Source organism: Dermacentor albipictus, chromosome 3, assembly GCF_038994185.2.
Source record: "Dermacentor albipictus isolate Rhodes 1998 colony chromosome 3, USDA_Dalb.pri_finalv2, whole genome shotgun sequence".
Classification (NCBI taxonomy): domain Eukaryota; kingdom Metazoa; phylum Arthropoda; class Arachnida; order Ixodida; family Ixodidae; genus Dermacentor; species Dermacentor albipictus.
The window spans coordinates 166382682-166410224 of record NC_091823.1 but is presented as its reverse complement, the minus strand read 5'-3'; the positions used below and the strand labels follow the sequence as shown (position 1 = coordinate 166410224).

The window sequence follows — 27543 nt, the reverse complement described above, 5'->3', positions numbered from 1 at the left end:
TGGTCATTTAATCTACAACTCTCACAGCGACGGCTTTCTGAGAGCAACAAAAGCGAATCTCAAAGACCATACTTTAGCATACAGAAATCCCTACGATGGACGTCACGTTGCGCCACAATTTTTGTACAATACAGAAGATAGCCGAGCCAAGCCATGCAAAGTTTGTTTTTGTTTTAGTGTTTTTGAGGTCAAACGGAGCCAATCCGAGCCTGCGTCAGCCTCTCGTTTCCGACATCCCCAGCCGGTCTCTCCGTCCCCTGCGCGGCCCGTAGGCCCGAGAAGGAAACGGGGCGAAGCGGAGGACATGTTGGCGTTGAGCTCCGAGTGCTAGCATCGGCACCAGCAGTCAGAGTCTGTGCGGCAACCCCACGGAGGTCTGCGCTGCCTCGCGATAGCCGCAGTCCTCCCGGGATGATGAAACCACAGCGAAGCGGCTTGTCGTCCTCTGGTGTCTCGGTTGTGTGCCGTCGTTGCTAGAGCGCCCGCCTGGCCCTGCTGTTTTGAGCCGCCGACCCCCTTGCTTGCACGCCCCGACCCGACGAGTTCCGGCTGCCGTCTGGCAGCGTCGGCTGTGTTGTGTGTTTGTGACCATTGCCTGCGACGACGATGATGACTGCGTAAAGGGCTTGAAAAGTATGTGCGATCTGTCCGGCCCGTCGGAATGACTGTCGCCCGAAAACTGTTGGATGAACGTAGCGTCGGCAAACTGAGGTAAGCGCGATCGCCACCCCACATCGCACTGCGCAGGAGAGCCGCCGTCCTTTGTATTGTCGCTCTTCCGTGAACTCGCGTCTCTATTATGCGTTGCGTGTTTCGAGAACGCCGTCGACAGACGGACGTCGCGTGTCGTCGATTGGGACGAGTGTGCTTCCGAGTGTCGTGAATGGCGCGTTGTGCATGAAATGTCCGTGCTTTGGTTGTCCCTGCGCTATCGGCCGAGGCCGCCGTCAGCTGGGCCATTGAGCGTCGCGGTTTTGCCATCGGCACGGCCCGCAGCCGTCCTTCCAGCGGAAGGTCCTTTTGTTTCGGCGCGCCGCTAACGAGCGGCCCCACGAAAGGACACTCCGCCAGCGAAGCCTTGACAGATAGAGGATCCTTCCTCGCTTGGCTCTTTCCATCGTGGGTGCCTACGTGCGTCCAGTCATCGCGCACCGATCGGTTTTCGTAGCGCTGGACTCTGACCTGCTATCCTCACGTGGGCCTTTGCTCACGAAATCCGCGTCATCGCTGCGCACTTTAGCAGTGAACGTCGAATTGCAAGGAGCGACGTGTTGGACATTGTGCCACCGAGTGGCTTTTATGGCCAGCCGAACCCCGATAGCCATTTGACGTCTCTCTCTTCCGACTGCGCGACTTTCATGGCATGCATGTCCGCCAGACCTTACGACGAGATTGACAAAATTTCGTGTGAGCTGTCCGCGAGAGACCGCGTTTTTCATTTTCTGTCTGAGTCATGGGCTGGTCGATGTGTCCAGCGTTGACAAATGTACGTCGGCTAATCAATTTAACGGCGCTATTTCGATCGGCGGCTCCTTTCCGCGAAATGTGACGCAATTCGTAGGTACTTGTCCTTTGACAAGATCGATGTACTACGTATTGTGCTGTTCTGTTTCTGAAGAGAGAATAATCGCCCCCACCCCGCACCCGAAAAAAAAAAAAATGAAATCGAGGATATGTGTATATACAGCGTGGCTCCAACTTGAGGCCACCCTAAGTGACCTCCGTTGATTGCGGGAAATACTGATACATTTGTTCCGTACCCGGTCATTAGCAGGAAAAGCTGGTCGGCGTAATCCCGAGAACTGACGTCACTGCCGTCGTGTGTGCGTGCGACAGGCGAAGAAAAAAACAAAGTGAGCTGCGCTATTTGCGTGCATTTTGTTGTGTTTCGGTCTTGCATATTACGTTCCTCTTCGCCGTTCCGTGAAGGTTTGTTTGCGTCATTTCCGTCTACCTCTGCTTGCCACTACCGTGCTCACCCTACGGGCTTCTCTGTTTTGTTTCGTCACAAGCTCCTGTTACCAAAGTTCCTCAAATCGTTTGCATCCCCCTGCCCTTTAATTAGGTGCAGTATGTGTGTTTCCGTCGCGAGCGGATATTTGATCGCGTACGGACGCATTTCAGTTTCGTGTTTTGTGCTGTTTTGTCGTTCGTGCCCACGTGTGGCGCCTTCCTGACCGTCACTTCCTCCGGGGCCCTGTGTAAGCCCCTGTCACGCGCTCTTTGCTGTTTTATTTTGCTCGAAAGCTGTGCGGTGTGTGTGCTCGCCTGTGCTGTTTGGTTTGGTCGCCGCCTCGATAGCCGCCCGGCGCAAGGTCTGCCACCTTCTCCACCCCCTCCCGTGCAAATTGTCTTCGTCGACGTTTTTATTGCGTAGATGCACTTTTATCGTTTCTTTAACTATTCGGGTGAAAAAAGAAGGAAGCAAGACCAGTTGTAACAGAGCTTTCAGCTTGTGGGGGTTCACTGTCCGACGGAGATGGCGACGCGGTTATGCGTCGCATGTGGACTCCGCGATAAGGAACATGCCGCGGGCGCGATTATTTTTCTTCTTCCCGTGCCACCGGTTCGGGTCGACGCTGTGGTCAATCACCTTCTGTGTGACACTTCGTTCTGCGTTGCGACCCGCATCAAAATACGCGACGAGGGCACGCAAGCCCGCGGCGCAGTTTCAGATAAGGGTCTGCTGGTCATCCGGGAAGCTCACTACCAATCGTGACCCCCCTCCCCCCCCCATTTTCTTTATTTTGCGTTTTTTTTGTGAATAACGTACCCTTGTATCGCGTCGCTGAAAATTCGCTGCTCGAAAGTAATCGAGGTGGGTGGGCAACGCCGTTGGCGCAGCCAGCAGCAATGCCGACCGCGGCAGCCACAGCGAAAGCAATCTTGTTCCTGGAGCTTCCGAAACGACGCCCTTCCGAGTTCCTTGACGGGGCGACAAGAAAAAAAAAACAACAAAAAACATAGGAGTGGCAGAGTCCCGCTGCTGCGTTGCGTCACGCTGCAGAAGACCACGGCGACGCGAGGCACCGGGCCCGCGTCGTCGCCAGCGTAGGCGAACACAAAAGACGAAAAAGTGCGCTTTTGCGAAGTGTGCCACCACCGCGGTGTCGCTGTGGTGTGGTCTTTTTTCGGAAGCGCACCAGTGGAGCGTGCGGCGCGCGCGAGCTCGGCTGCCGAAACGTGTCGCCTCGTTTTCCCCCGGCCTCGCTCGGGGTCTTGACGTCAGGCAGACGACGCTCGAGTGGGTAGCCGCGCCTCGGCCCCAGCTCGGTCACCGTTCGGGGCGTCGAGGTGTCCCCCCCTGGATTGCGTTGGAAGCCGATTGCCCTGCCGCAGCTGCCGTCGTACCATCGTAGCATGGGCACGTCGAGTACAGCCGGTAAACGGACCTTTCATTTCTCCTGCACGAACCCTTCGCTCGCGTCTTCCTGCACCGGCCGAACTGATCGCGGTGCCTTGCACAACTTGCGTACTTGTGCCAGCTTTTGCTGCAAGCTTTCAGCGCAGTTATCGCCCTCCATGAGCAGTCTGCTGCTGCACTGTGCCAGAAGTTAACCTGCCCCGTATAACGGCATCCTCGAATGAAACCTATTTAGGTGCGTCCCTTTGGCGCTGCGCAAGAACCACGTTGTTACAGTAGGAGAAGTGCGTTGCACCTGCTTTCGCCGGCGACGCTGTTAACGCGGTCTTCCACCGCGATTGTAGTCGCTCAGTGTTGCATTAATAGACGCACGGTGGGGGTGGATGGATGGAAGGTAGGAGCGTCCCCTTTGAAGCGGGGTGATGGCAGTTGCCACCATGCTCAGCTTTTTATTTTTGTTTAACTGTGTTGTAAGTTATTAAAAGTCGCCACTTTCTTTAAGTACGTCTTCCTACACTTTTAACCTCATGTCACCTCTCTGCTTTTGAGCCACCAATCCTCCAATAGATTTTTGCTAATTTCCACCGCATATTTATTTACATGACTATTGTTATCACTGAGCTCTAGGGCCTCAGGAAGCATGACTGTGCCCGCATCGACATCGGGATGGATACCATCACATTTTAGTATGAGGTGTTCTATTGTTTCTACAGATTTACCACACGCAGTACATGTCTTCTTCTTCAACTTTCTTCTATAGCTCCGCATTCTAAGACATCCTGGCCTAGCTTCAAAGAGTAGGGCACTGCCTCTTGAGTTATCATAACACGCTTCCTGATCTGCTATTTCTGGTATCAATAAAGTTCCGCACTATGCTTCTTTTCCATTGAATTTATCCAATTTTTACCTTCCATGTTTTTAACCTGTCGTTTAATGCTACGTCCTCTTGTCTGGCATACTTGCCGGTTAGCTTCCTAGTTCTTTTCCGCCATTGTGAGTCAATGCTCTTTCTGTATAGGTATTTAGATACCTTAGCTGCCCAGCTGTTATCGTCCAATTTCCTCAAGCGTTTTTTGTATAGGATTTTACTCTTAGATTCCCGTGCTTCGAATGATGCCCATTCCATATCCCCCTGTACTGCTTCGTTTGTGGTTTTCCCGTGGGCCCCTACTGCTAATCTTCCAACAGCTCTCTGATTTACTTCTACTCTCGACTGAACTTCTGCCCTTAAGCACAGGACCGCATTCCCGAAAGTAAGCCAAAGCACCATTACTCCCTTCCATATACCTCTCAGTACCTCATATGTTTTGTACCCCCACAATGCCCTGTTTCATTATCCCGGCATATCTTTGCCCTTTTGCTATGAGAGACTTCGTGTTTTTCCATATACATCTGCCCTTTGTTTATCTATACCCTGAGATATTTCTATTCGGCCACTCGGGGTATTTCATTGCCTTGTATTGTAAGCTCCTAATCAGTTGTATCGTTGAAAAACATCCCACCGGACTTAGCTGTACTAAAGCTGAAACCTAAACCTTTGTCTCCACAGTAATTAACCAAAGTTTGCAAATCTCCCTGGCTATCTGCTAACAGTACAATATTGTCCGCATACATTAAACCCGGTACTCATTGCTTAACAACCGTTCCGTCTAATCCGTACGACAGATTATACCTTAGATTGTTTCCTTGTAGTCTTCTTTCCATACTTATCATAAAAAGCATGAACAGCAGCGGTGATAGAGGACAAGCTTGTCTTAATCCTTTGTGTACCTCGACAGTTGTTGTACTCTAATTCCTTCCCATATTATTTCAACATTATCTTCTCGATATATTTCCTGTAGAAAATCAATTACCTCATGACCGATACCTTCATCTTTTAATATGTTCCACAGGAGTTCCCTGTTCATGTTGTATGCACCGCTTATGTCCAGGAAGGCTAAATACAGAGGTCAATTTTCCGCCTTAGCTATTTCTATGCACTGGGTAAGCACGAACAGGCTATCATCTAAGTGCCTACCTCTTCTGAACCCGTTCTGAAGTTCTCCAAGTATTCTATTACTTTCTACCCATAACTGCTTTTTTAATTTGCGCCTTTTGAGTGCACCTGGAAATGCGCGCCATGTGGTTGCCCGTTTGTTTGCTGCCCATGTTTTCGACGATTGCATTCTCCGACGTTCTGTTCGCTAGGTTTTTGCGGTCACCTCACTGCGAAAGCGTGGATGCATGGGTTAAGATCACTTTGGTGCTATCGAGACTGGCCTCCTAAAAAGGAGAGACTTAAGCATATTATCGGCAAGCAGCTTGTTTTAATTCCACAAACGACTTGGAAAAGGTGCTCGTTTTAAATGCAGGTGTGAAGTGATGACCCGATCGTGCGGCTCCCATTACGATCCCATTGCGGGGTAACATTTGAATTGCCCAATTTCTCAGTGGTGTGACTGGGTTGTTCCTCGTGATGGAATCTCCAAATGAGCAAACAGGCTAAGCACCCTAAGATGCTGCATGCTTGAGCAGTTTCTTTGCTCAGGGTAGGAAACTTTACTGAAAAGACATAGCTTGTTGATTTCGCAGGAAGCTTCTTTGTTTGTGCACTCTGTATTCTTTGCTTGCACATTGGTTCTGAGCCTGCTTCCTTACGCTATACCGTAACCAAGAAAGCTGAAGGTTGAGTTTTACTCGCGCACCTTGCTTCAGCCATGTCATACATGTTGTCATGCCGAATTGGTTGTAGTGAGAGAAAAATGCACATGACGCTTGTTTTCAATCATTTGTCTGTTGATGGAAAAATTATGAGAAATGCCTCAATGTCAGGTGCAGAAGCTATAGAGCACGGATGATGAGCCTTTCTTGCGCATTTATTTTTCATTTGTATATTGATAGACAATCCTTGTAGCTTTCCTCATGCAACATTCAATTTGTTCAGTCAATGAAAACAGAATTAAAGTGGAAAGTTGAGTGAGTTGGTATACATTCATAATGGGAACAGCGTGAACAAGACGACGACGGAGTGTCCTGTGTCGTCTCACTCCATTGTCGTCTTGTTCGCGCTGTTTCCATTATCAGTGAAAACAGACTTAAGGTTGTGCGCCCTGTACTACTTCACATGCACTTTTGTCACTGGAAATTACCCGCCATGGTTGCTCAGCGACTATGGTGTTGGGCTGCTGAGCACGAGGTCACAGGATCGAATCCCGGCCACGGTGGCCGCATTTCGATGGGTGCGAAATGCGAAAACACTAGTGTACTTAGATTTAGGTGCACGTTAAAAAACCCCAGGTGGTCGAAATTTCCAGAGTCCTCCACTACGGCATGCCTCATTATCAGAAAGTGGTTTTGGCACCTAAAACCCAATTTTTTGTCACTGGAAATTGTGCTTGGGCCCAATTAAGCAAAATTTGTTCAGTTGCTACTAAGAATTGTAGGAGGTGAACAGATTGGAGAAGTTTCGTTGCAGCTGTATGAATATTTCTAAAGGTCATTCATTGGTTACAAGGGCAGATAGTCCCTGGTCATGTCTTCTCTGCATGGTGTTGTCTTAGTTCTCATGTGGCCCGCATATTTGCCAAAAGTTGAGGAGCACAGCATTCAGTGGATCACCAAAGCATAGCTAAATAGTCCAGATGACAAAAGTCGGGTGTTGTTTTATTAATTCTTTGGTTCTGATTCTCTTTAGCTAGTTCACTCGTGCATTTCATAACACTTTGCAGTTAGATCTATCTGGCCTCATTGACTGCATCCCCATGCTTGACATGGCACTCTACACCGAGTTTGGGGCTGTTAGCATGAATGTGGTTTTGTTGGCAGTTTTGAGTTCTGCAGTCTACTTTCTGCGCTATTTAAGATGGTGAATAGTGGCTTACTCGAATGCACGTTGCCCCTAATTAAAACAAAAGCTTCTGGACTCTAGGCATCTGAAAAAAATTTACGCATCTGGAGTAGTGTTCTGTAAGTGTCCGCTATGTGGACTGTCCATTTCAGCACGCACTTGTTGAATTGAGCTCGAAACTGGTAGGGCAGGTACCAGTCATCAGTGCAGTCTCTCAAGCTCTAGCCATTCAGTGCGCACTGAAATGGAAAGTTTGTTAGAACGTGTTGCGGGGCTAGTTGGTTCATAGCTTTGAAAAGATGAAGCGCCAACAGAGACGGCACACTAAGAAAGAAGAAAGACTGGACAAGGCGCTACTTGCAGCTGCTTATTGAGTTTAAAAGCGGCTGGACATATAGCCATGGGGAGAGGGGGAGGAAAGAAGAGGCAGCACTGATAATGTGAGTGCACACACAGGAGATGTATATGAAGGGACCCACAAGATTAACCGCTATCTAAAACTTATCTAAAAACATGCTTTCATTTGTGTAAATATACAGAGATAGGGTGCTGACACAGGCGTACCCTTTTTTAAAAATCTGGTTGGCCTCCAACAGTTCACGCGCCACAGTATCTTTGGTTTTAAATATTATTGTTGTATCATGCAGCCTTGCTTCACACACTTGCTTATTCTCATTCCCACAGGCCTTGCAATGAAGTGGCAAGTTTGAGCCATAACCATTTTCAGCGAAAGCTTGTGCCTCCTGCAGGTGTTCAGTAATACATAGACCAGTTTGCCCGATATTCTCTTTCCCACACTTCAGTGGTATGCGGTATACAACCACTTTTTTTCACACTTCAGAAAAGGGTTTGTATGTTTAATAGAGCACTCTACTTTCTTAGTCATCAGATCTAATCAGGCGGCACAAAGTAGCAAGTTCTTGCTTCACGGAAAGAGCCACAGGAACATTGTATTTCACGGTGATGTGTTTAAGATTATGTGCCACTTTATCACCGCTGGTTTAGCTTTCTTTTCAAATGTTTGACCTTCTTCACTGCTTCTTTTTCTTTCTTCACCTTTTTTCAACGCCTCCGAAGCTGCACCCAAAATCAAACATGGAAAGCCAGCCTTCTTGTCTCTGAATATTTACACAAATGAAAGCGTGTTTTTAGATAAGTTTTAGATTTTGGTTAATCTTGTGATTCCCTTCATATACATCTTCCGTGTTCTCACACGTGCGCATTCACATAATCAGTGCTCCCTCTTTTTTCTTCTCCTCCCCGTGGCCATATATTCAGCCGCTTTTGACCTCGGCAAACAGTTGCAAGTAGCACCTTGTCTTGTCTTTGTTTCTTCTTAGTGTGCTGTCTCTGTTGGCAATTCATCTTTTGAAAATGGACAGTTCACTTGATGCACACTTACCGAATACCACCCTTGTTAGCAATTCTGGAGTCTGCACAGGAAGTTCAAAATGGTCATAAAAGCATGCAGGATGTAGGTTGTATCCCCACAGGAAAATTATCACCTTGCAGACTTGTTAATTCACTCAGTCGGCACTGCACAGGCTCTGTCATGCATGTGGAAATTTTCCTCTTGCTTACATTGCAGCATTGTGGCAAGTAGTCACACATAGATCATGACCATACTTGTCTTGCTTTTGTTCTGAAAATTAGACTTGTCCAATTCTTCTTGCTTCCTGGTTTCAGCAAGTATTTGTTCATATTTCATTAAGTTCATCACTTCTGAGTGGATTTGTAGTACAACCCTGAACCCCGGACATGGTATGAAGTCCAACTTAAACAGTAAGCCTCACCACAAATACATCTGCATGATTCTCCCTTATGGAAGTGAATTTACAGTGACCCATTACTGAGGCATTCTCTAATTTGCAAAGGCTTCTGGTCATTGTCAGTCAGTAGTTCATTAATGTTTCAGAACCCATACGGGTTCTTTGTCCACAGTGCAGTAGGGATAAGCTCATAATTGGTGTAAGTATGCAGCTTAAGTAATAGCTTTATTGATTGGGAATTAAGCAAGGTGCCATGTGTCAGTTCATCAATATCGCTTGTATTAGTAAAGATTCGAGTAATAACCTCTTCGTCACATTTCTTTCTTGAACAAAAAATGGCTGTGGCTTAGCTAAGGTTAAGCCCAGGATGCGAAGCATACTAGCCTTTATTTTAGTTGTTGAACCACTGTTTAGCCTGGTGAACTGCTGTTGCTTGGCTATATTTGGTTCGACTAGATGAAGAAACAACTCATGCGTTACTCTGCTTCGCCTTCAAGAGGGGAACGCGACAGCGTTCCCGTCGACCCGCCAAGGGGTGTAAGACAATGGGCTACGGCGCAGCAACTACGCGCCCCGCATTGGACGCGGTGAGCGTCGAGCAACGCAGCGTTCGGCGCGGCAACGAAATGTGCGCCTGAGCAAGCGACGCACGCCTGAGCCTGAGAAATAGCTCGTTTCCAAGGCAACACCGCATTCACTAGAGGCGCTTTTGTACCGCTTTGAAGCATCGTATTCGTGGCTCAGTGGTAGCGTCTCCGTCTCACACTCCGGAGACCCTGGTTCGATTGCCACCCAGCCCATCTTGCAAGAGTTGAGCCAAAGCCACCTAGAAAATCAGTCTCTGTAGCACGCCGCAACCTTCGCTTCTCATTCCAACGAGCAGCTCTGTCTCCAGGAGGCATCTCGCCTCGTGAGTGTCTAGCAGAGGCAAGCGTAGCTGCTTATATACCGCCGCGACGGCGCGAGTTGGAGCCCCGTTTCCCCTCTGTCGTGACGTCACGGTGTCACACGGTATTGAAGGCGACACCGCCGCGCCTGAGGAGCTGGGTTGAGCTCTCGTAATATGCTTCGCATAAAAAATGATGCGTTGGCCCAGCCATCGACAACATGGTTGCACTTGCGTGCATGCTGCATGTTGCACCAGCTGTTGATGTCATTCGTGGGAAATTCTGTCATGTTTTCTGTCAATCGATGAATTTTATGCGGAAAGTTCTTTGTCTGCATGAAAATGCAAAAAGGCAGTGATAGAAGGAGATTGTTCTAAGCTGTTGACATTTCTGTCAGTTTGGTTAGGGTGCGGATGTGATGGGCAAGCCACCTAATATGGCTTTTTACACAGAGCACCTTGCAAGCTATCTTGTCTACTTGAAGACGTATCGGCATACTGTTTCTGTCTTGGAATTTTTTTTCCCCTTTAAATGAGGAGGCTGGGCTCTTTAAACCCGCAGCAGTAGCTCAATGGCCATAGCAATCTGCTACTAGATACGAGGTTGCTGGTCTGATTCCCAGCTGCGGAAGTTGCATTTTAGGGGTGGAATGTAAAAATGCTTGTGTGCCATGCTTTGAATGCACATTAAGAAAAAAAAAAAAACGGTCAAATGTAATTCGGAGCCCTGCCTCCCTCCTGGTAGTATCCCTCATAGCCCGTTTTGCAGCTTCAGGACGTTAAACCCCAGAGTTCAAACCCTAGAACTGGCACACTTCAGTGGCCTATATTATTTATATCATACTTTTCTTACAGCCCAATAGACCCTTTTCATAATTGTAAAGCTAGCTGTTCTGTGTAGCAGTTTGCCCAACTAATATGACATCATAGTCATCAAGCACAACTTGCTTGTGTTATGATATGGGAAATGTAAACGTGGCTGTCGTGATGAGGGCATGTACAAGAGGCAAGCCCTTCCCTGCATGATGTGCAGCTGACATTTTGTCTTCATTTGAATGATGGGGGGTGCTTCGAATAATAAGATAAGTGTGCCTGGCAGAGAAACTTCCTAACAATGAAAAGGGTTAATTTCGTTTTCAGTACCCAGGACTTGGGAGGGTAAGGATGATGTCTTAATACACTGGCTGCCATGTGTGAATACAGTAAAGAGGAAATGTGTGTGGCACTCTTAGCTTTTTATGAGAAATGTCACCACATTAGCCTCATTACTACATAATGTCAACAAATTTTGCTCCGAGTGATGACGTCAGTGACAACAGGTCTGGAATTTTTGTGCAACTTTAGCATCAAATTAAGATATTTTGTTAGCCAACCCTCAGGATGGTTATGGAAAGTGTGATCATTTATGCTCGAGACGCATTTATTCTACTCCTAAGATATAGTCCAAAAACTTGGAACGTAAAGAGACAGAGACATAGGGTGCAAGCACAACACAAGCAGTGCTATCAACTGAAGGTTTTATGAAAAACATAGATTATATACTGAAAAATTGCTAATGCGCTTACATGCGAAGCAAAATTATACAGCAGAAACATACCAACACAGGTGTGTTTGTCAAAACAAGGCTAGATAGCAAACTGATACAGGATATGAAGTGCATGCGTTGCTGTCATCCTGCTCCCAATGCGGCAATCTTGAAGTTTACTTTTCCTAGTGAGATATGTCAGTACTTTTTTAATGCACTGAGGTGACGTACAGCATTTTAATCATTATGCTTGTGTCCCTTAAACATAGCGAAGCTCTGCATCATTCAGTTTGTGCATGATGTATACATGCGGTGGGCGCGACATCTGTTTTTAGTCCTAGCTGCAGATACCACATTTTGATTAAGGCGGTCTGAAAAAAAAAAAAAAAAAAACGCTTGTGTATGATGATTTCCAGAGGGTAAAAAGTCAATGGGCAGTCTCGAGTGTCATTTATGTGCAGTGCTGCTTTGGGATGTTAAGAGGAAAGCTGAAATGTATTTGATGAGGTTTGTTTAATTAAGCAAAAAAAAAAAACAGTTCAAACTTATCTGTAGTAGCAGGTAGATGTTTAGTTTAGGCCATCAATTTTTAAAGAAAAATTCTTGAGAATTGCTAAACCTCGAAAAGCTCGAGTGTCAAATTTACGACTCTATAGCTTAACAATTACAAGTATATTTCACATGTGTAAACTGTGCTCTATAGAGACATTAAAGCAGACAAGATGTATGTATTATACGCTGCTCTGAATAGTACCACTTATTTGTGAGTAGGACTTTCACAGAACCCTCTTAAACCTCATATGTAACCACTCCTATCTGTAATGTCTTTGGGCATGGAATGTATTTTAATAAATAAATAAATAAATAAATAAATAAATAAAGAAGGTGTGTAAGCTGGAAACTTGTACGTCACATTTGTCTATTTAGATGCTCGAACTAGTTTACAGAACTGAGATAGCTGGTTTTAGTGTACCGTTGCGAATTTGTAATCTTTGTACATCACTGTTGATTTTTGAAAATTGGATAAAAAAAGAAAATTGAGCCCTAAATTAAAATTCTATTGTCTATTGGCAGCACTTGTTTCATACATATTTGAATGGGGAAATCAGTGTGTGGCCCCCCAAACCCAGATTGTCAAAATTTATCTGGAGCCTTGCACTGCTGTATGCTTATAATCAGATAGTGGTTTTGGCAGATAAACATAACCACCCACTCTCCCAAAGTTTTTGTAATGTTCATTTTGCGAAAGGCGTGCTTGTTCTATGATTTTAATGTGTCAAGTTTTATGAAAAATAGATTCTGTTCACAACGATCTTTTAATAAAGGGACACTAAAGCAAAACACTAAATGAGTTTAGATGGGTAAAGCATTCTTTCAAACCTCCATTTTCGGTAACTTTGAAATAATATTTTAAACTATTAGAAAAGAAAATGCAGGTCAAAGTTTCAGTTTTGAATTTGGTGCCGAATCCCCAACGCCGAGATGCCAATGGGATGCCACGGATGTCACAGCATTTTTTTCTAATCCGGTCCGCGTTTGCGCAGCAAAAGTTCCTGGAACTCTCCAAGGTCAATCTTTGGTTCCTTTAGAAGCTCTAAAGAATTAACGAGGCCCTAGAAGGTGCTGTCAAAATGCGTGATGTCGCAGCGAGATGGTGCAGCGGAAGGAGGCATTGTCACACACTTTTTTCGATTGAGCTTTTTTCGTGGCTTACCAAGCATCTTATTGTGGTAAGAGTGGTGTTTACGATATTGTAGAAGAGTAGTTTGCCGATACAGAAGAAATCATTTTTCTCTTTAGTGTCCCTTCAAAGGTGTTAAAAACGATAAGCCGGAAAAATATTGCAAAAACTGCATACAAGAAATTAGTGCCTGTGCTGACCTGTAGTGGCCGCACAAGATGCCATTTACACATTTTGATGTACGCAGGTTGGCAGGCATGCTTAGAAAACCAGAATTTATTGTTTTAGCTGGCCCTCGGTAAAGGTTCCTCTTAAGCCCCGTGGATAACCATCACTGGTGTATCAGGATGCACTAGAGAAATATGAAGCTTTGTTTCGCATGCTTGAATAATGCAGCAATAGTACTAGTTTTTTAGGTATATGGATTATCCCTACAGACTAAATGCACCGCTGAGTGGAAGGCATATTGCCCACAGTATAACGCTGCATTGAGCTGTATGAACGCAAGCGTTTGTATGCCCGCTGTAAATTTTGTGAGCTTTCATATGTTAGCTGTAAATACTGATACAGGGGTGCTGGTTGCTGGCAATGGCAACATTGCCACACCGCTATGCAGTTGTTTGCAAAAGTGCCTAATAAAGCTGCGGCACACGCGACATGCACGTATGCCCCCCCCCCCCCCTCATACTAATCTATTTTGTGTTTTTCCTTTCTTTAACAGTGCATGCATGAACCAACCCTTATATATAGCTTTCATTGATTGCGAGAAAGCGTTTGATTCAGTCGAAACCTCAGCAGTCATGGAGGCATAATGGGATCAGGGTGTAGACAAGCTGTATGTAAAAATACTGAAATATATCTATAGCAGCTCTACAGCCACCATAGTCCTGCATAAAGAAAGCAACAAAATCCTAATAAAGAAAGGCGTCAGGCAGGGAGATACGATCTCTCCGATGCTATTCACAGCGTGTTTACAGGAGGTATTCAGAGACCTGAATTGGGAAGAGTTGGGGATAAGAGTTAATGGAGAATACCTTAGTAACTTGCGATTCGCTGATGATATTGCCTTGCTTAGTAACTTAGGGGACCAATTGCAATGCATGCTCACTGACCTGGAGGGGCAAAGGAGAAGGGTGGGTCTAAAAATTAATCTGCAGCAGACTAAAGTAATGTTTAACAGTCTCGGAAGAGAACAGCAGTTTACGATAGGTAGCGAGGCACTAGAAGTGCTAAGGGAATACATTGACTTAGGGGAGGTAGTGACCGCAGATCCGGATCATGAGACTGAAATAATCAGAAGAATAAGAATGGGCTGGGGTGCGTTTGGCAGGCATTCTCAAATCATGAACAGCAGGTTGCCACTATCCCTCAAGAGAAAAGTATATAACAGCTGTGTCTTACCAGTACTCACGTATGGGGCAGAAACCTGGAGGCTTACGAAAAGGGTTCTGCTTAAACTGAGGACGACGGAATGAGCTATGGAAAGAAGAATGATGGGTGTAATGTTAAGGGATAAGAAAAGAGCTGATTGGGTGAGGGAACAAATGCAAGTTACTGACATCTTAGTGGAAATCAAGAAAAAGAAATGGGCATGGGCAGGACAGGTAATAAGAAGGGAAGATAACTGGAAGTTAAGGACTGGATTCCAAGGGAAAAGAAGCATAGCAGGAGGCGGCAGAAATTTAGGTGGGCGGATGAGATTAAGAAGTTTGCAGGGACAACATGGCCACAATTCGTACATGACTGGGGTACTTCGAGAAGTATGGGAGAGGTCTTTGCCCTGCAGTGGGCATAACCATGCTGATGATGATGATGCATGATACAGGTTATGAACAGCATACACGTCATAAGCATGACATAGCATTCTTTACAGAAAGTAGTGAGTTCAGAGTTATCAAGAAAGGAAACACAAGCAAGAAAATGATTATTGTTGTGGGGCAAAGGCTTGTCCCAGAAATGTGTCAACTGTTTTTAGAGTGCAGGAATGCTGGAGTCTCTATGCTTCTGGGCATATCGAACTGAGTGATGGGAAAACCTGGAAAAGTGATTGTATAGCCAAAACTGATCGCTCAAGAATACCTGTTCATGTGTTGGCTCTTTACTGTATGTCATATTGACAACAGTGAACTTGTTAGAGCAACAGCCCTCTGCTTTGCTCAGATGGTTTTACAAAGCCCTTATGCTTCTTTGGGGTGTTTTTTTTTAATAATTGCGTTTCAGTACATAGCAGCTCTTGTATACAGTGCATACCTTGCTTAAAAATGTCAAGTTATAGCCATCCTAATTTTTGTTTTCTTAACTATGGCCACGTGTGTATGCACTTTTAAGAAATTGGGGATACTAAACGGAATGAAAGTGCCCATGTCTTTTTGAAGATGCCAAATATCCATCCCAGGTTAAGTATATAGACCAAGTGCTGCTGTACAATGGCACAATGGAGGGGTATTTCATGTCGGATCGATTCGTGCACATGCCTGCTGGCCGACAAGCAGGTGTGTCTAAACAGGTGCATACGGCAGGCTTGGTGATGGCTTCCCTTTTCTAAAGGAACTTCTACCGTGGCCGTGCGAGCCAGTCATGTTGAGCTACATGTGCACTTGCAAAGAGGAATGCCTATAGTTCATTTCATACAGAGTAGGCAGTGCTACGAAATCTAGACAGAGCCTGCTGGTTGCATTTGCGTCTGAAAAAATTGTGAGTTACCTGTGAGAGGCATAGGTATGCGTCATGTAATGATTTTACATTGTATTGTACTTTTAGGTTGCAGAATATGGTGTCGGTATTATGTGGAGGTTGTAGTATATCCGAACCTATGAACATTGAACGAGCGGAGGGACACCTCTCTGCGATCAGCTGCCACAGCGCACCTGTTGTGTTCTTGGCTGGAACATGTCTTGTTGCACATTGAAAGCACAAATGTGCACAAATAATACGGTATTTGACATAACTGTACTTCTGGAAGTTGTAATTGTAATGTATAAAATAGTTACTCTATAGAAACAGTTGCCGTTCGAAAGCAGTGGCACTGTGAAATGTGTGGATTGAGACTTCTGTGGATTGAGACTTCCGACTTCTGTGAATTCAGCAGTGTTGCCTACTAAAGTATGAAACGGAACGTACACCTTAGCTGTACTCTTGCCAATAACAAGAACTCTAGCACCTAGTCTGTGGCCTTCACTTAGCATTCACCATCTACCCAACTGTGTCAGACTAGTGCATGTAAGGTGTTAGGCTGTGGAGCGGACATTTCATTACCGTGTGCTGCAGCTACACGTTTATGTAGCTCATCATCATCATCATCAGCCTATTTTATGTCCACTGCAGGACGAACGCCTCTCCTTGCGATCTCCAATTATCTCTTTTCTGTGCCAACCAATTCCAACTTGGGCCTGCAAAATTTCTTATTTCATCACCCCACCTAGTCTTCTGTCGTCCTCGACTGCGCTTCCCTTCTCTGGCACCCAGTGCACAACCCTAATTGTCCAATGGTCATCTAACCTATGCATTACATGGCCTGCCCAGCTCCATTTTTTTCTCTTAATGTCAATTAAAATATCGGCTATCCCCATTTGCTCTCTGATCCACATCGCTCTCTTGCTGTCTAAACGTTACGCATACCACTTTGCATTCCATTGCTCTTTGCACAGTCCTTAATTTGTTCTTGAGCTTCTTTGTCAACCTCAGAGTTCCTGCTCCATATGTTAGCACTGGTAGAATGCATCAATTGTACACCTTTTTTTTTTCAGTGATAATGGTAAGCTTCCAATCAGCATCTGACAATGTCTGCCATATGCACTCCAACCCATTTTTTTTCTGTAAATTTTCTTCTCATGATCAGGATCCCCTGTGAGTAATTGACCTAGGTAAACGTACTCCTTCACAGACTCTAGAGGCTGACTGTCGATCTTGAACTCTTGTTCCCTTGTCAGGCTATTTATCACTGTCTTTGCCTTCTGCATATTAATCTTCAACCCTACTGTTACACTCTCTCTGTTGAAGTCCTCAATCATTTGTTGTAACTCGTCCCCATTGTTTAGCAGGACAGTGTCATCTGCAAACCGAAGGCTGCCAATGTATTCGCCGCTGATCCTCGCTCCTAAGCCTTCCCAGTTTAATAGCTTGAATACTTTAGAGATATCTGTCCACTTTTGTTGTGGAGAATCAAGGTAGCTGTGGAATCTTTGTAGATATTTTCCAAGATATTTACGTAAGCCTCCTGTACTCCTTGATTACGAAATGCCTCTATGACTACTGGTATCTCTACTAAACCAAATGCTTTTTTGTCATCTTTGAAGGCCATATAGAGAGGCTGATTGTACATGTAGAATAAAAGGCTTGAACATCTGCAGTTCATGTGACACTGGCGCACTTTTGGCTTGTACACTCAGATAGTCCGCATCACTTTCAGTAACCAGGTTCATGGTGACATGACAAAGCAGTTTTTGCCGTGTGCGCTGATGACGAGGCGCACGGAAGTCTTAGCTACGTGTGGCACAGTAATTTTACACATGGAGGGTTCTACTTAGGTTTCTTTGTTGCATTTAATTCCATGAGTATAGTACATGCCTGTAGATCTATATTTAGGTGAGCATAAATCCGAAGTAGTCAGAGTTGCTATCAATGAGGGTACTAACACATGTACCTGCCGTCTACAAAATCCATAGGCTCATTCTCATGAAGGCTGTTAAGCAAAAAGCGAAAAAAGGCCGACCATAGTGGGCTCAATATGCTCGAGTTGGAACTGCTTGTCAAGCTGTGGAATTCATGCCCCAAAGGAAAATCACTTGTGATGTAGAAGCATAATTTGCGTTTGACTTAGTAGCAGTCTGTGCTCCCTGGGAGTGCTGCCCTTGCCCTGAAGATGGGCAATATTGCTTTGTGATGGACCACAATGCCTTCTGCACCACCATCTTATCATTTGTGGCTCCGACAGAAAAACAGCGACTGTACCATGTTTTTGTATGCTTGAGTTCCTTTGGCAGGATCACTTTCGCTTGTCACTGCACTATAAGCATGTGAATGCCATAGTCGCAGTCAACTTCCGGCAAGCTTGGCCTTAGGGGGAGCAGATAGTTTGGCTAGTTGGTTGAAATGGATGCTGAAAAAGTTTGAGCGGAGACACGAGGACAAGCTGAGAAGAAACAAGGATGAGCGCTAAATAGGTTAAAGAAAAAAGAGCCCAATGTACGAGGGTCATTCAACTCAATCTGGGACTTTTTTCTTTCCCAGTTTAAATGGACTAGGCTGGAGGCTTCGTGTGCAGCAGAAACTGGCACATGCGTCCTGTTACTGGTAGACGGCGCTCATTTTCCGCGCTTCTGGATAGACTGTTATTCAAGATGGCGGACAACAGTGTGAACGTCTACGTGGAACAGCATGTTGCGATTTTAGTGAACAAGGGTGTAAAACCTGCTGAAATTTACAAGAAGACTTCAGGCTCAATACGGTGATGTGACACTCAGTCGCAGTAAGACATTTGAATGGTGTAAGCATTTCAAATATGGCCATACTTATATTACTGATGCTCGCAATCATGGTGGATCACAGTCCACAATAGCCATTCCTGTGAACGTTCAGTGCGTGGAGCAGCTGATCGTAGGAAATCGTCTCATAACCTGTCGTAAAATTGCAAGGGTGTGTAATCTGTGGTTAGGAACAGTGAACACAATAATTCATGATCATTTGTTGTTCCAAAAAATGAGCACATGCTGAATCCCAAAGCAGACAGAGAAGAGTTGAACTCTGTAGAGAACTGAAGGAACGCTATGAAAGGGAAGACCAGGGTTTTCTGAATCGCATCATGACATGTGATGAAAGATGGGTTCACCATTTCACCCCAGAATCCAAAAGAGCATCAATGCAGTGAAAGTATATGGAATCACCACCTTCTAAGAAATTTCGAACAGCTGTGTCTGCTGGTAAAGTGATGGGAAGTGTATTCTGGGATAAACAGGGAATCATTCACGTTTATTTCTTACCACATGGTGTCACCATAAACAGTTAGTACTACAGTCGAACCCACTTATAACGATACCGGCTTTAACTATATGTCGGTTATAACAATGAGAAGCTGCTGCACCGTCGACTTTTGTATGTTTTCCATGGTGAAATAACCCGGTTACTACAATGCCCCGATGCCGCATTATCGGTTATAACGATGAAGTCTGGTTGCTGGGTGTCCGAGCCGAAAGGTAGTGAAATGCGAAATCCTTGAAAAGAAAGAAGGGAAGCGAGAAATTCGAGCCGCTCCACGATGGGCCGCTGCTACAAGAGCCGCCGTGCGCTCATTTTCCAGCCATCTCCACGTGGCTCTCTCCCGTCACCCTTCCACCCCTTCGAACACAAAGGGGCTGCACCCATCGCTCTACGCCGCCCCAGCATACAAAACACAAATGGACCGCGCCAACTTCGCCGCAAGCAGATTGCTCGCATGTTACTCGCTGGCTCCTCATTCAGTGCAGCTCTGCGAGCAGCTTAATTGCTCGCGTTCATTTTTGTTGGTTGTGTCGAAGTCGTTCCTGGCCACGCGATTCCCAGCTTCGCTTGACTCGCTGCCGAAACGGAAGATGGCTGATTCGCCTGCTGATCATCGGCAATGCACGACGTTGCCGGTGAAAAGAAAGTGCACAGCTATAGATGTGGAAACTAAGTGCTTCTAACCGACGAGACAATTGTCGCGAACGTGCATGCATCAGATAGCGACGGCGACGACGGCAGCGACGATGCGATAGGGCAGGCAGCCTCAATGTTGCCCTCACAGGAGGCCCGGCAGGTGATTCAGTCCCTCCGGAGGTTTGTTTTCATGAGGAACCTTCCACTGCACTACGTGGAGCACCTGGATGCCTTGGAGAAGGATGTTGGCAAGCTTCGCGTAAAGCATGCAATGCTGACGGAGATAGGGTTTTCACGTGCAAGCCATTGAGATGTACGTGGTGAGATGCTTGTTCTAATTTCTCATTCTGACAGGCTGCCACGGCAGCCTTCTCGCAATATTTAAAGGGCCCCTTTTGGGGTCATCAATGCGATGCCTCGACGGTGCTCGCATATCGCTTGCCACCCGTGACACCTCTTTGCAGTTGTTATAGCAGTGCCATTCTTTAACGCTGACAGCCACGGCTTGTTACACGCGATCGGAGTGCCCAGGAAGCAGTTAAACGAGTGAACACATTTAGCAGCCGGGCGGAGCAAGGTGGTGGGGAGGGTCACTGGCATCCCTGCCTATATAGTTTGCTCATATCAGCTCTGCCGTCCCCTTATTTAATTTTTTTCATGCAACCCAGTCATAACAATTATCGGTTATAACAATGGAATTTTCGTGGCACTTCAATATTGCTATAAGTGGGTTCGACTGTATTGCCATGTTCTGCGTGATGTGCACAAGAGTTTATGGAAGAAATGTCTTGGTTTGATCACAAACGATGTGGTCTTTTTGCAAAACAGTGTATGACCGCATACCACTCAACGCACATTCCAAACAATCCAGGAACTTGGCTGGCAGACAATATAGCTCTGACTTAGCACCAAGTGATTTCCACCTGTTTGCACCCCTGAAGGAATTCCTTGGAGGAAAACATTTGAACACTCATGAAGTGAAAAATGTCCTGCAATGGTTCCATCGTTGTAATAAGTCATTCTATGCCGAAGCATTTCAGGTGTTTGTTAAATGTTGGGATAAGTGTATATCTGTACCTGAAGGTTATGTGAAAAATAAATCCTTTTTCCACTCTTTGAAATTTGTTCTTCTATTTGTTTTTGAAGAAAGTCCCGGATTGACTTGAATGACCCTTGTACTAGAAATTATACTTAGGAGAGCAGATACTTAGGAGGGCTAGTTGGTTGAAATACATACTGAAAAAGTGTGCAGAGACAGGAGGACAAGCCGAGAAAAAACATAGCACTCGTCCTTGCTTTTTCTCGGCTTGTCCACGTGTCTCCGCGGAGACTTTTTCAGTTGGCCTTATGTATGCATTGGGAAACCACGTGTTGGCTTTTGTCCTGATATTTCATTGTATCTTATTGAAATTAGATGTGTAACACTTGCCACCTGGATGTGTGTGCTGCTATAGTTGGTCTGTCTGAGCACAGTGTCGTGCCATCATGGTGTCTCAAAACAATAGCTGGATTACGCTTTTGGGTCATCACGCGAAGGGTTAGCAAGCTCCCGCCATCGGCTGTGTCTTCATGTGAAGAGAGACTTCGTGGTCAAGATGAGTAGGAGGTCATGGGGGAGTGACGAAGGCATCAGTTCTTTCTTCTACAGAAGCTTAGGAGCACCTTAAAAACATACACCGGATTTCCTCCTGAAAAACATTTTTTTTTTTCCAGTCCCCACACCGGGTAAATTGACACTCCATAAGCCCAATTGGATTGTCCGAAATAATGAAGGAACACTTTTGCCATTCCTGCTTCTGAGGGAAGCGCTGAAGTGCCTTGCTTCAAGTAGTATCATCTGCTACACGGAGTGTGATGCAATGGAGAGAGGAAAGAAGACAGCGGGAAGGTGGCTGCCAGGGAGCGTGTGCAGGAGTTTGAGAATAAATCTGAAGGTGATGTGACGGGCTGTCTCTCTTGTGTGACGGCTTTGTTTGGTCCCTACAGTGAAGATGGCTCTGTCTTTTGAAAAGGCCTTAAACTTTACGTGAAGAAAGTTGGCTCGAAACAGCAAGTTGCACCTCCCTTGTGGAGAGAGGAGCATTCGGGAAGCAACGCTCCTTCCTAGTTTTGGTGTGCAGGGGGGGGGGAGCAGGTTTGCTGAAAAAGGGAGGCATCTCTTTAAACAACCTGGCAACCCCTTGGCCCGGTGAAAGCGTTCAGTCATCTCTCCCACTTGGGCTACTAGCAGATTGCTAGATGTACTTGGATGAATGGTCTTTTAGAAGCACACCTTTTTGGTGAAACTTTCAAGCAGTTGTCATGGTGGCCACCAGAATCCCCTTGATACCACGACCCTGTGATAGGCTACACCTATGTGATCTGTGCTTGTAGTAGTTCCTTGCCAATATCCATGCCGGCCGTGCCTTATGACTGGAATGCCATTCCTAATATTGATTTTCGACGTGACTGCTTGCAGTAGGGTTTCGTAGCAGTCCGTGAAATTATCATGTAGTGACACTGCTATCTGCAGCTGTGTCTCTGTCCAAAGACGTATCCTGAAGAATGTCCCCGGCTCCAAGGCCGAGTTGATGTGTCAGTCAGCCACTCTTGCATCCACGGAATTTTTGGTTAAACGTGGCTGTGGTCATCTCGCTGCCAACCTCCACAGTAGCAAATGCTTGAATATTGAAAAATGCATTGTCCAGGCCAGGAACCAAGTGGCTAACATTTAAACTTTCTTTTCTTAGGTGTACATGGTGGATTTTGTTTGAGTGTTTCGTTTGGATATTCCGAATTCTAATCCTGGAATTTTCTGTGAACTAGGTACCCCAAAGCAACCTTCCTTGCGTTTTGTACTTGCTTCTGTTTCTATTCTTGCAAGAGATCCCATTAAGTGTTACACGACTAGAGGCCAGATTCCCAAGCACTAAAATTGTGGGTTTTAGGCGCCTTAAACAGGCATTAAAGCCTTATATTAGGCATCACAGGGCCCAATATAAGAACTATAAATTGTTCAGATGCCACAACTTGTTTCCTGTATTGAATGTTCATTGCCGATTTTCATGGTAAGAAACCTGAAGTAGCATTCACTTGTGGGGTAATGATGGGACACTTGGGAGGTTGTTTTTTTGTCAACCTGCATGCTGCAACCAACATGTTTAATACATCTGTTCAGACACAGTGAGCAGGTAGCACATATTTATTAGCCATGCTATCTGCCAAAAATTGCATAAAATAAAGCCCGCACAAAAAATGCAATATGCCAGGAAAGCCGCAAAACACTTAGTGATACAAGGTGAAATTCATGCTTAATGAATTGAAGTCAAGCAGTGTTTCAGTAAGAAAAGAAGCATTGAATAACTTACATTTAAAAATGTCTTTAAAACCTATCACAGTAACACATGATTATCATCTCTAGATGTTAAAGTCCAAAATTGTGCCTCTTCTCACTCACAATAAGCTTTTATTGGACGAAAACAAGTGCTCAGTATCAACAGCAGGGAACAAAATGTTTTCGTATTTTTGAGGGCATTACACTCACTGGGATTCTCTAGCATTTCCCTCGGAGACATTGAAAATTTCTTCGAGAAAAACAAACAAACAAACTGAAAACATTTGTCTCTTGTTCATGCAGACCGCAATCATGCTGAACCTTTTTCGACAGCTGCTGCAATACACATGCGATGCATTAAACTGGTGTTATGCTGCAGTAGCTATGTCATGCCTCGTGAACTGTTCACAAGAAGTGTTCTGTGAGGACTTTTTCTACATTGCTACGACTATATTCTTTGCGAAGCTTTTTTTGTTTGTTGTATGATCACATGTTATAGCAGAACAGCATGTGCCTCCTTACGTAGACTAATTTAAATAAAAAGAACAGGTCAAGGAGGTAGAGTTTGCTGCTTTAGATGAACCGCCATAAGCTGGTATAACTACATGCCATGGTGGTTCCAGCAAACTTTGCATGCTTCCATTTAAAATACACATACTATGCCCTACAGTCGGCGCTTCATCCAAGCCATAACCAACAGCACACCTCTGTCGAAATGCTCTGCATTTTTCTCTCTAATCTCCACTTTCAGTGTAGCATGAAGTTACATGTGCGCTGCCGAAGAAACAGACTTTTTGTTACCTTTGTTTCTGTCATTGCTAACCTGCCCGGGGGGGGGGGGGGGGTTCTTTCTGTAATTGTCTACTTAATGGACATGTCCATTTCCTCTGCTTCTAAAGTTGCAGTTGACTGGACTGGGGTAGGCGTCAGAAGGAGACAGGCGCCTTCAGCACTTTATTATTTATTTATTTATCAATACTGTAGGTCTTCTGCAGACCCATACAGGGAGCGGGCTTTCATCATCATAGGCATGTAATAAGATACAACAAGTTCTCAAAAAGACAACAGGAAAACATGAGGCAGATCACCACACTTTTCAACAACAAGTGCATCAATATTATATTACCTACATGGTTACGCTTCGCATACACGAAAACACAAAATCTAGCATTATGTATTATGTATGATATGGTATGTATCGTATGAGTAGCAGACAAAACGAACATGCAACAGGTGGAAACTTGCAGTATACACCCCCCCCCCTCCCCACCATCAATGTTATGCAGATAGCGAGATACCTTCAGAAGATCAATAAAAATTGCTATGCAAGCCCTTATTTGCTAACTCACATTGCCAAGTACATTGTCATTAGCAACAGCATCTGCCAATGTTGCTAGGTCTCATTGAGAGAGTAATGTGCTTTCAAAGCGAAATGAATGCCCCTACCAAAAGTTTCCAGGCTCTAAACACAAAAATAAGTATGCATAGACCTGAAAGAATTGAAGTAGGCATTTATAGGCACCATAAAGTTCGTGCTAAAGCACTTCTTAACCCATAATTCATGTGTGTACACTAAAAGGCTGCAGCCCCGACCACTGGGAAGAAATAAGCATTTGTCAATAATCTGGTCTCTATGACTGAGGGACCTCTTTCTGCATATTGTTCTCAATCTCTATATCTGGTAAGCTTCATAATCAATAAACAAGTCAAGCCAATCTAGGCAATGGCTTCTGTGGTAGGGAATTATGGTTTTATTGGTTGGTTGTGGTTTGCACCTAAATGGCTTAAGAGTTTTGTTTGTTCCATGTGTCAGAAAAAAATTTTTGTACTTGATGTTGAAGCTATTTTTGTGGAACCGAAGGGCTAGTGCACATGAGATTAACTTAGTCCTCAAAAACACTTTGCAAGAGCCTTCGATGCTTTAGGAAACCCTTAACATTGTTGCAGAAGCTGCTACAAACCCTTAAGTAGTTGCAGCATGAAAGTCTATGAAACAACATCCCTGCCTACATTTACTATGTTTCCATCTTAAAATTGCTGGTTTATTTAACTTAACAAGTGTTGTATTGGTATTGGCAGCAATAATTTAACAATTCTTAATCCGTGACCAGTTTAAGGCAAAACTGATTTCGAAAGCTACAAATGCAATTACTGTTTCCACCTTGATTTCTTGGATCCGCTTGTACATGTGGAGCTACTTACAGAGGTGCTACCCGCTTGAAAACCAGTTTATAATTTTGTCAGCCGCTTTGCGAATATTTCAGGAATAAAATTCATAAATATTTTCATTTGTCTGCAGTGCAGATTATTCTTGCTATGATTGTAGAAGGAATCTGGCTGTTCACAGCATCCGTACAGAACAAGATCTGCAAATTATTATACGAACAGTCAGCTTTGTTGAGTAATAACACAATCCTTAATATCTTGCACTAAACTTTTGCTATCTTTCGGCTTTCACTGTAGCATTTCTCAAACCTTTAAGTTGGCAGGTCTGTAACAGCCAAGCAGCATGTATACTAAAGCATGAAAAGCATTCTCGTAGCAAGTCACTGGTAACTGAACTTGCCCATGTGTGAACTGTCTCGTACAGGGCTCGAGTGGGATGCTGGACCGTCCCTCGGAAGTCTATCCGGACCACAGCTTCAAGAAGAGGCGGCTGGAGGACACTAGCTGGTAAGCGGCTGCCCAGCTTCTCCTCTCGCCCTTCTAGAGCTGTATGGCTTTCGCTTGGCCATTCACACATTCTTTCATGTTTCTGTACGCAGCAGTACATAGGCAGAAAGTTTTCATTTTTTCTGGTGAGGGCGCTACCAACTTTCTGAATCCCAACCATAAATTTATATATATATATATATATACACACACACCTCATAGTAGGAGATGGTACAATTGCACAGCCCGAGTCCCCTCGCACCACCAAAAGAGTGGCGTGAGGAAGATATATGCATTTTTGCATATTAGGTCGCAGAAATGCACATCAATGAAAAAAGCCATGTAATATCTTTTGAAAGTTTTGATACTTATAGATACAATCAAGAAATCTTTTCCTGTAGAAGGGTCATTTGAGAAGATAAGACATAACATATATAAAAATTACACAAACATACAATTTCTGGAGACAACTTCTGACAAATTATTAGCATAAAAAATTTGACTCTGTAATGCAATAGTTTAATTACTTGTCAAAGAAATCCTTAGTTATGCCATTGTTTTGATTTATTTCCTGGCAGTGGGATAAAAGATTATAGGGTAATAAATTACCCAAGTGCACAAATAAACAACCATAATAACAAATAAATAAATAAGTGAATGAATAATAAGACGCTGCAATATCTCAAAAAGCGAGAAAGGACACGAAAGCAAGTAGGAACAGAGTGGACTGCAATATTTTGCTGCAGATAAAGCAGAGGCCACTCCCCCCCTGTAGTCAGCGCTATGCCACTGTATTCCAAAAAATGCCTTGTGCTCATGTGTCTGTGTATAGGGACATGTGTTTAATTATTTCTTAAATCATGGAAAAAAGATTTTGCACTTGTTGCTGCTCTGTTCTTGCTGAAATTTTGCAGCAAGATCACATTTTATGGCCCAAATTGTTCAGTGTTACGCTTGGCACTGTTGCTTGCCTCATTTGTCAAGAAAAAAATACTGCAAATATCTCATCGAACCAATCCGAAAACTGGAACTGAACTGTTCTTTTCAAAATATTTTTTCTGTCATCTTGGGACTGAACGTGAGGTGCAACTTATTGGAGGAACCGTTCTAAAACAGTTTGACCGCAATTTCAGTCCCGGGTCGCCATTACTGACATTCTACGAGAGCAGATGTCACCTCAGTCTGCAGATTGCTTCCTTGGGAACAGTCTTTCTTTCCTTCTTTCGTGAAGCTTATGTTGCAGTGTAGATGCTTAAATAAAATCACGGAGGTCCTCAGAAATTGGAGTCGTGTGGTTTGCCACAGGGTCCTCATTGGATGACTCCACTGTATGCATAGTCGATTCACCTGTACACTGGACGCATAGTCAGCACACACTGTCTACGCGGAGCATTGCCAATGCTGTGTTGTAGTGGAGGGTACTGTTTGGGCTTGGGGCATCCCCAATGTTTAGATAGATGCAGCTTGTACTGTGCCTTCAGTGACCGAGGTTGCTTCTGCAGCGCGGGGAAATTCTCCATGGCAAGAACACTTAGCAACAACTGAACAATTTTTATAATTTATTATAACTTAAGGAAAGCGGACTATATTTTGAGGTGCTTGGATATTAATAAGCGATATCTGAAATGTAAATTTAGGCCTTTATAGCATTACTTATCCCATAAGTATGTTGCACTATGTGCATTGAGTTCAGCTTAAAGTGTCCGTGCTACTTACTCATGTTTGTTTTTAGTCATCGTTAATAGCTACAAATAGATTTTTTTTTGCCAATTAACTTTTTATTCGTGGGTTTGTGGCAGTGGCTGTTAATGTGAAAGATATAATCAGTGTTTTCACTACATTATTTTTACCCGCCGTGGTTGCTCAGTGGCTATGGTGTTAGGCTGCTGAGCACGAGGTCGCGGGATCGAATCCC

The 27543-nt window shown here is 44.6% G+C and overlaps 1 protein-coding gene across 6 annotated transcripts in view; it reads left to right on the top strand.

The window, feature by feature from the left end:
* Nucleotides 1-202: 202 nt before the first annotated feature.
* The window catches only part of Hipk (Homeodomain interacting protein kinase), a 102315-nt gene continuing 74974 nt past the window's right edge, over nt 203-27543 (top strand). For 2 of the 6 annotated variants that reach the window (XM_070536256.1, XM_070536255.1), the window contains exons 1-2: nt 3116-3382; nt 25567-25649. In XM_070536256.1, the coding sequence (XP_070392357.1) occupies nt 25579-25649 (71 nt within the window). In that variant the 5' untranslated portion in view covers nt 3116-3382; nt 25567-25578. Of the gene's footprint in view, nt 712-2178; nt 2202-2245; nt 2316-3107; nt 3383-25566; nt 25650-27543 lie in introns of those variants that run through there. The other 4 variants (XM_070536253.1, XM_070536254.1, XM_070536257.1 and 1 more) reach the window with 4 other exon arrangements.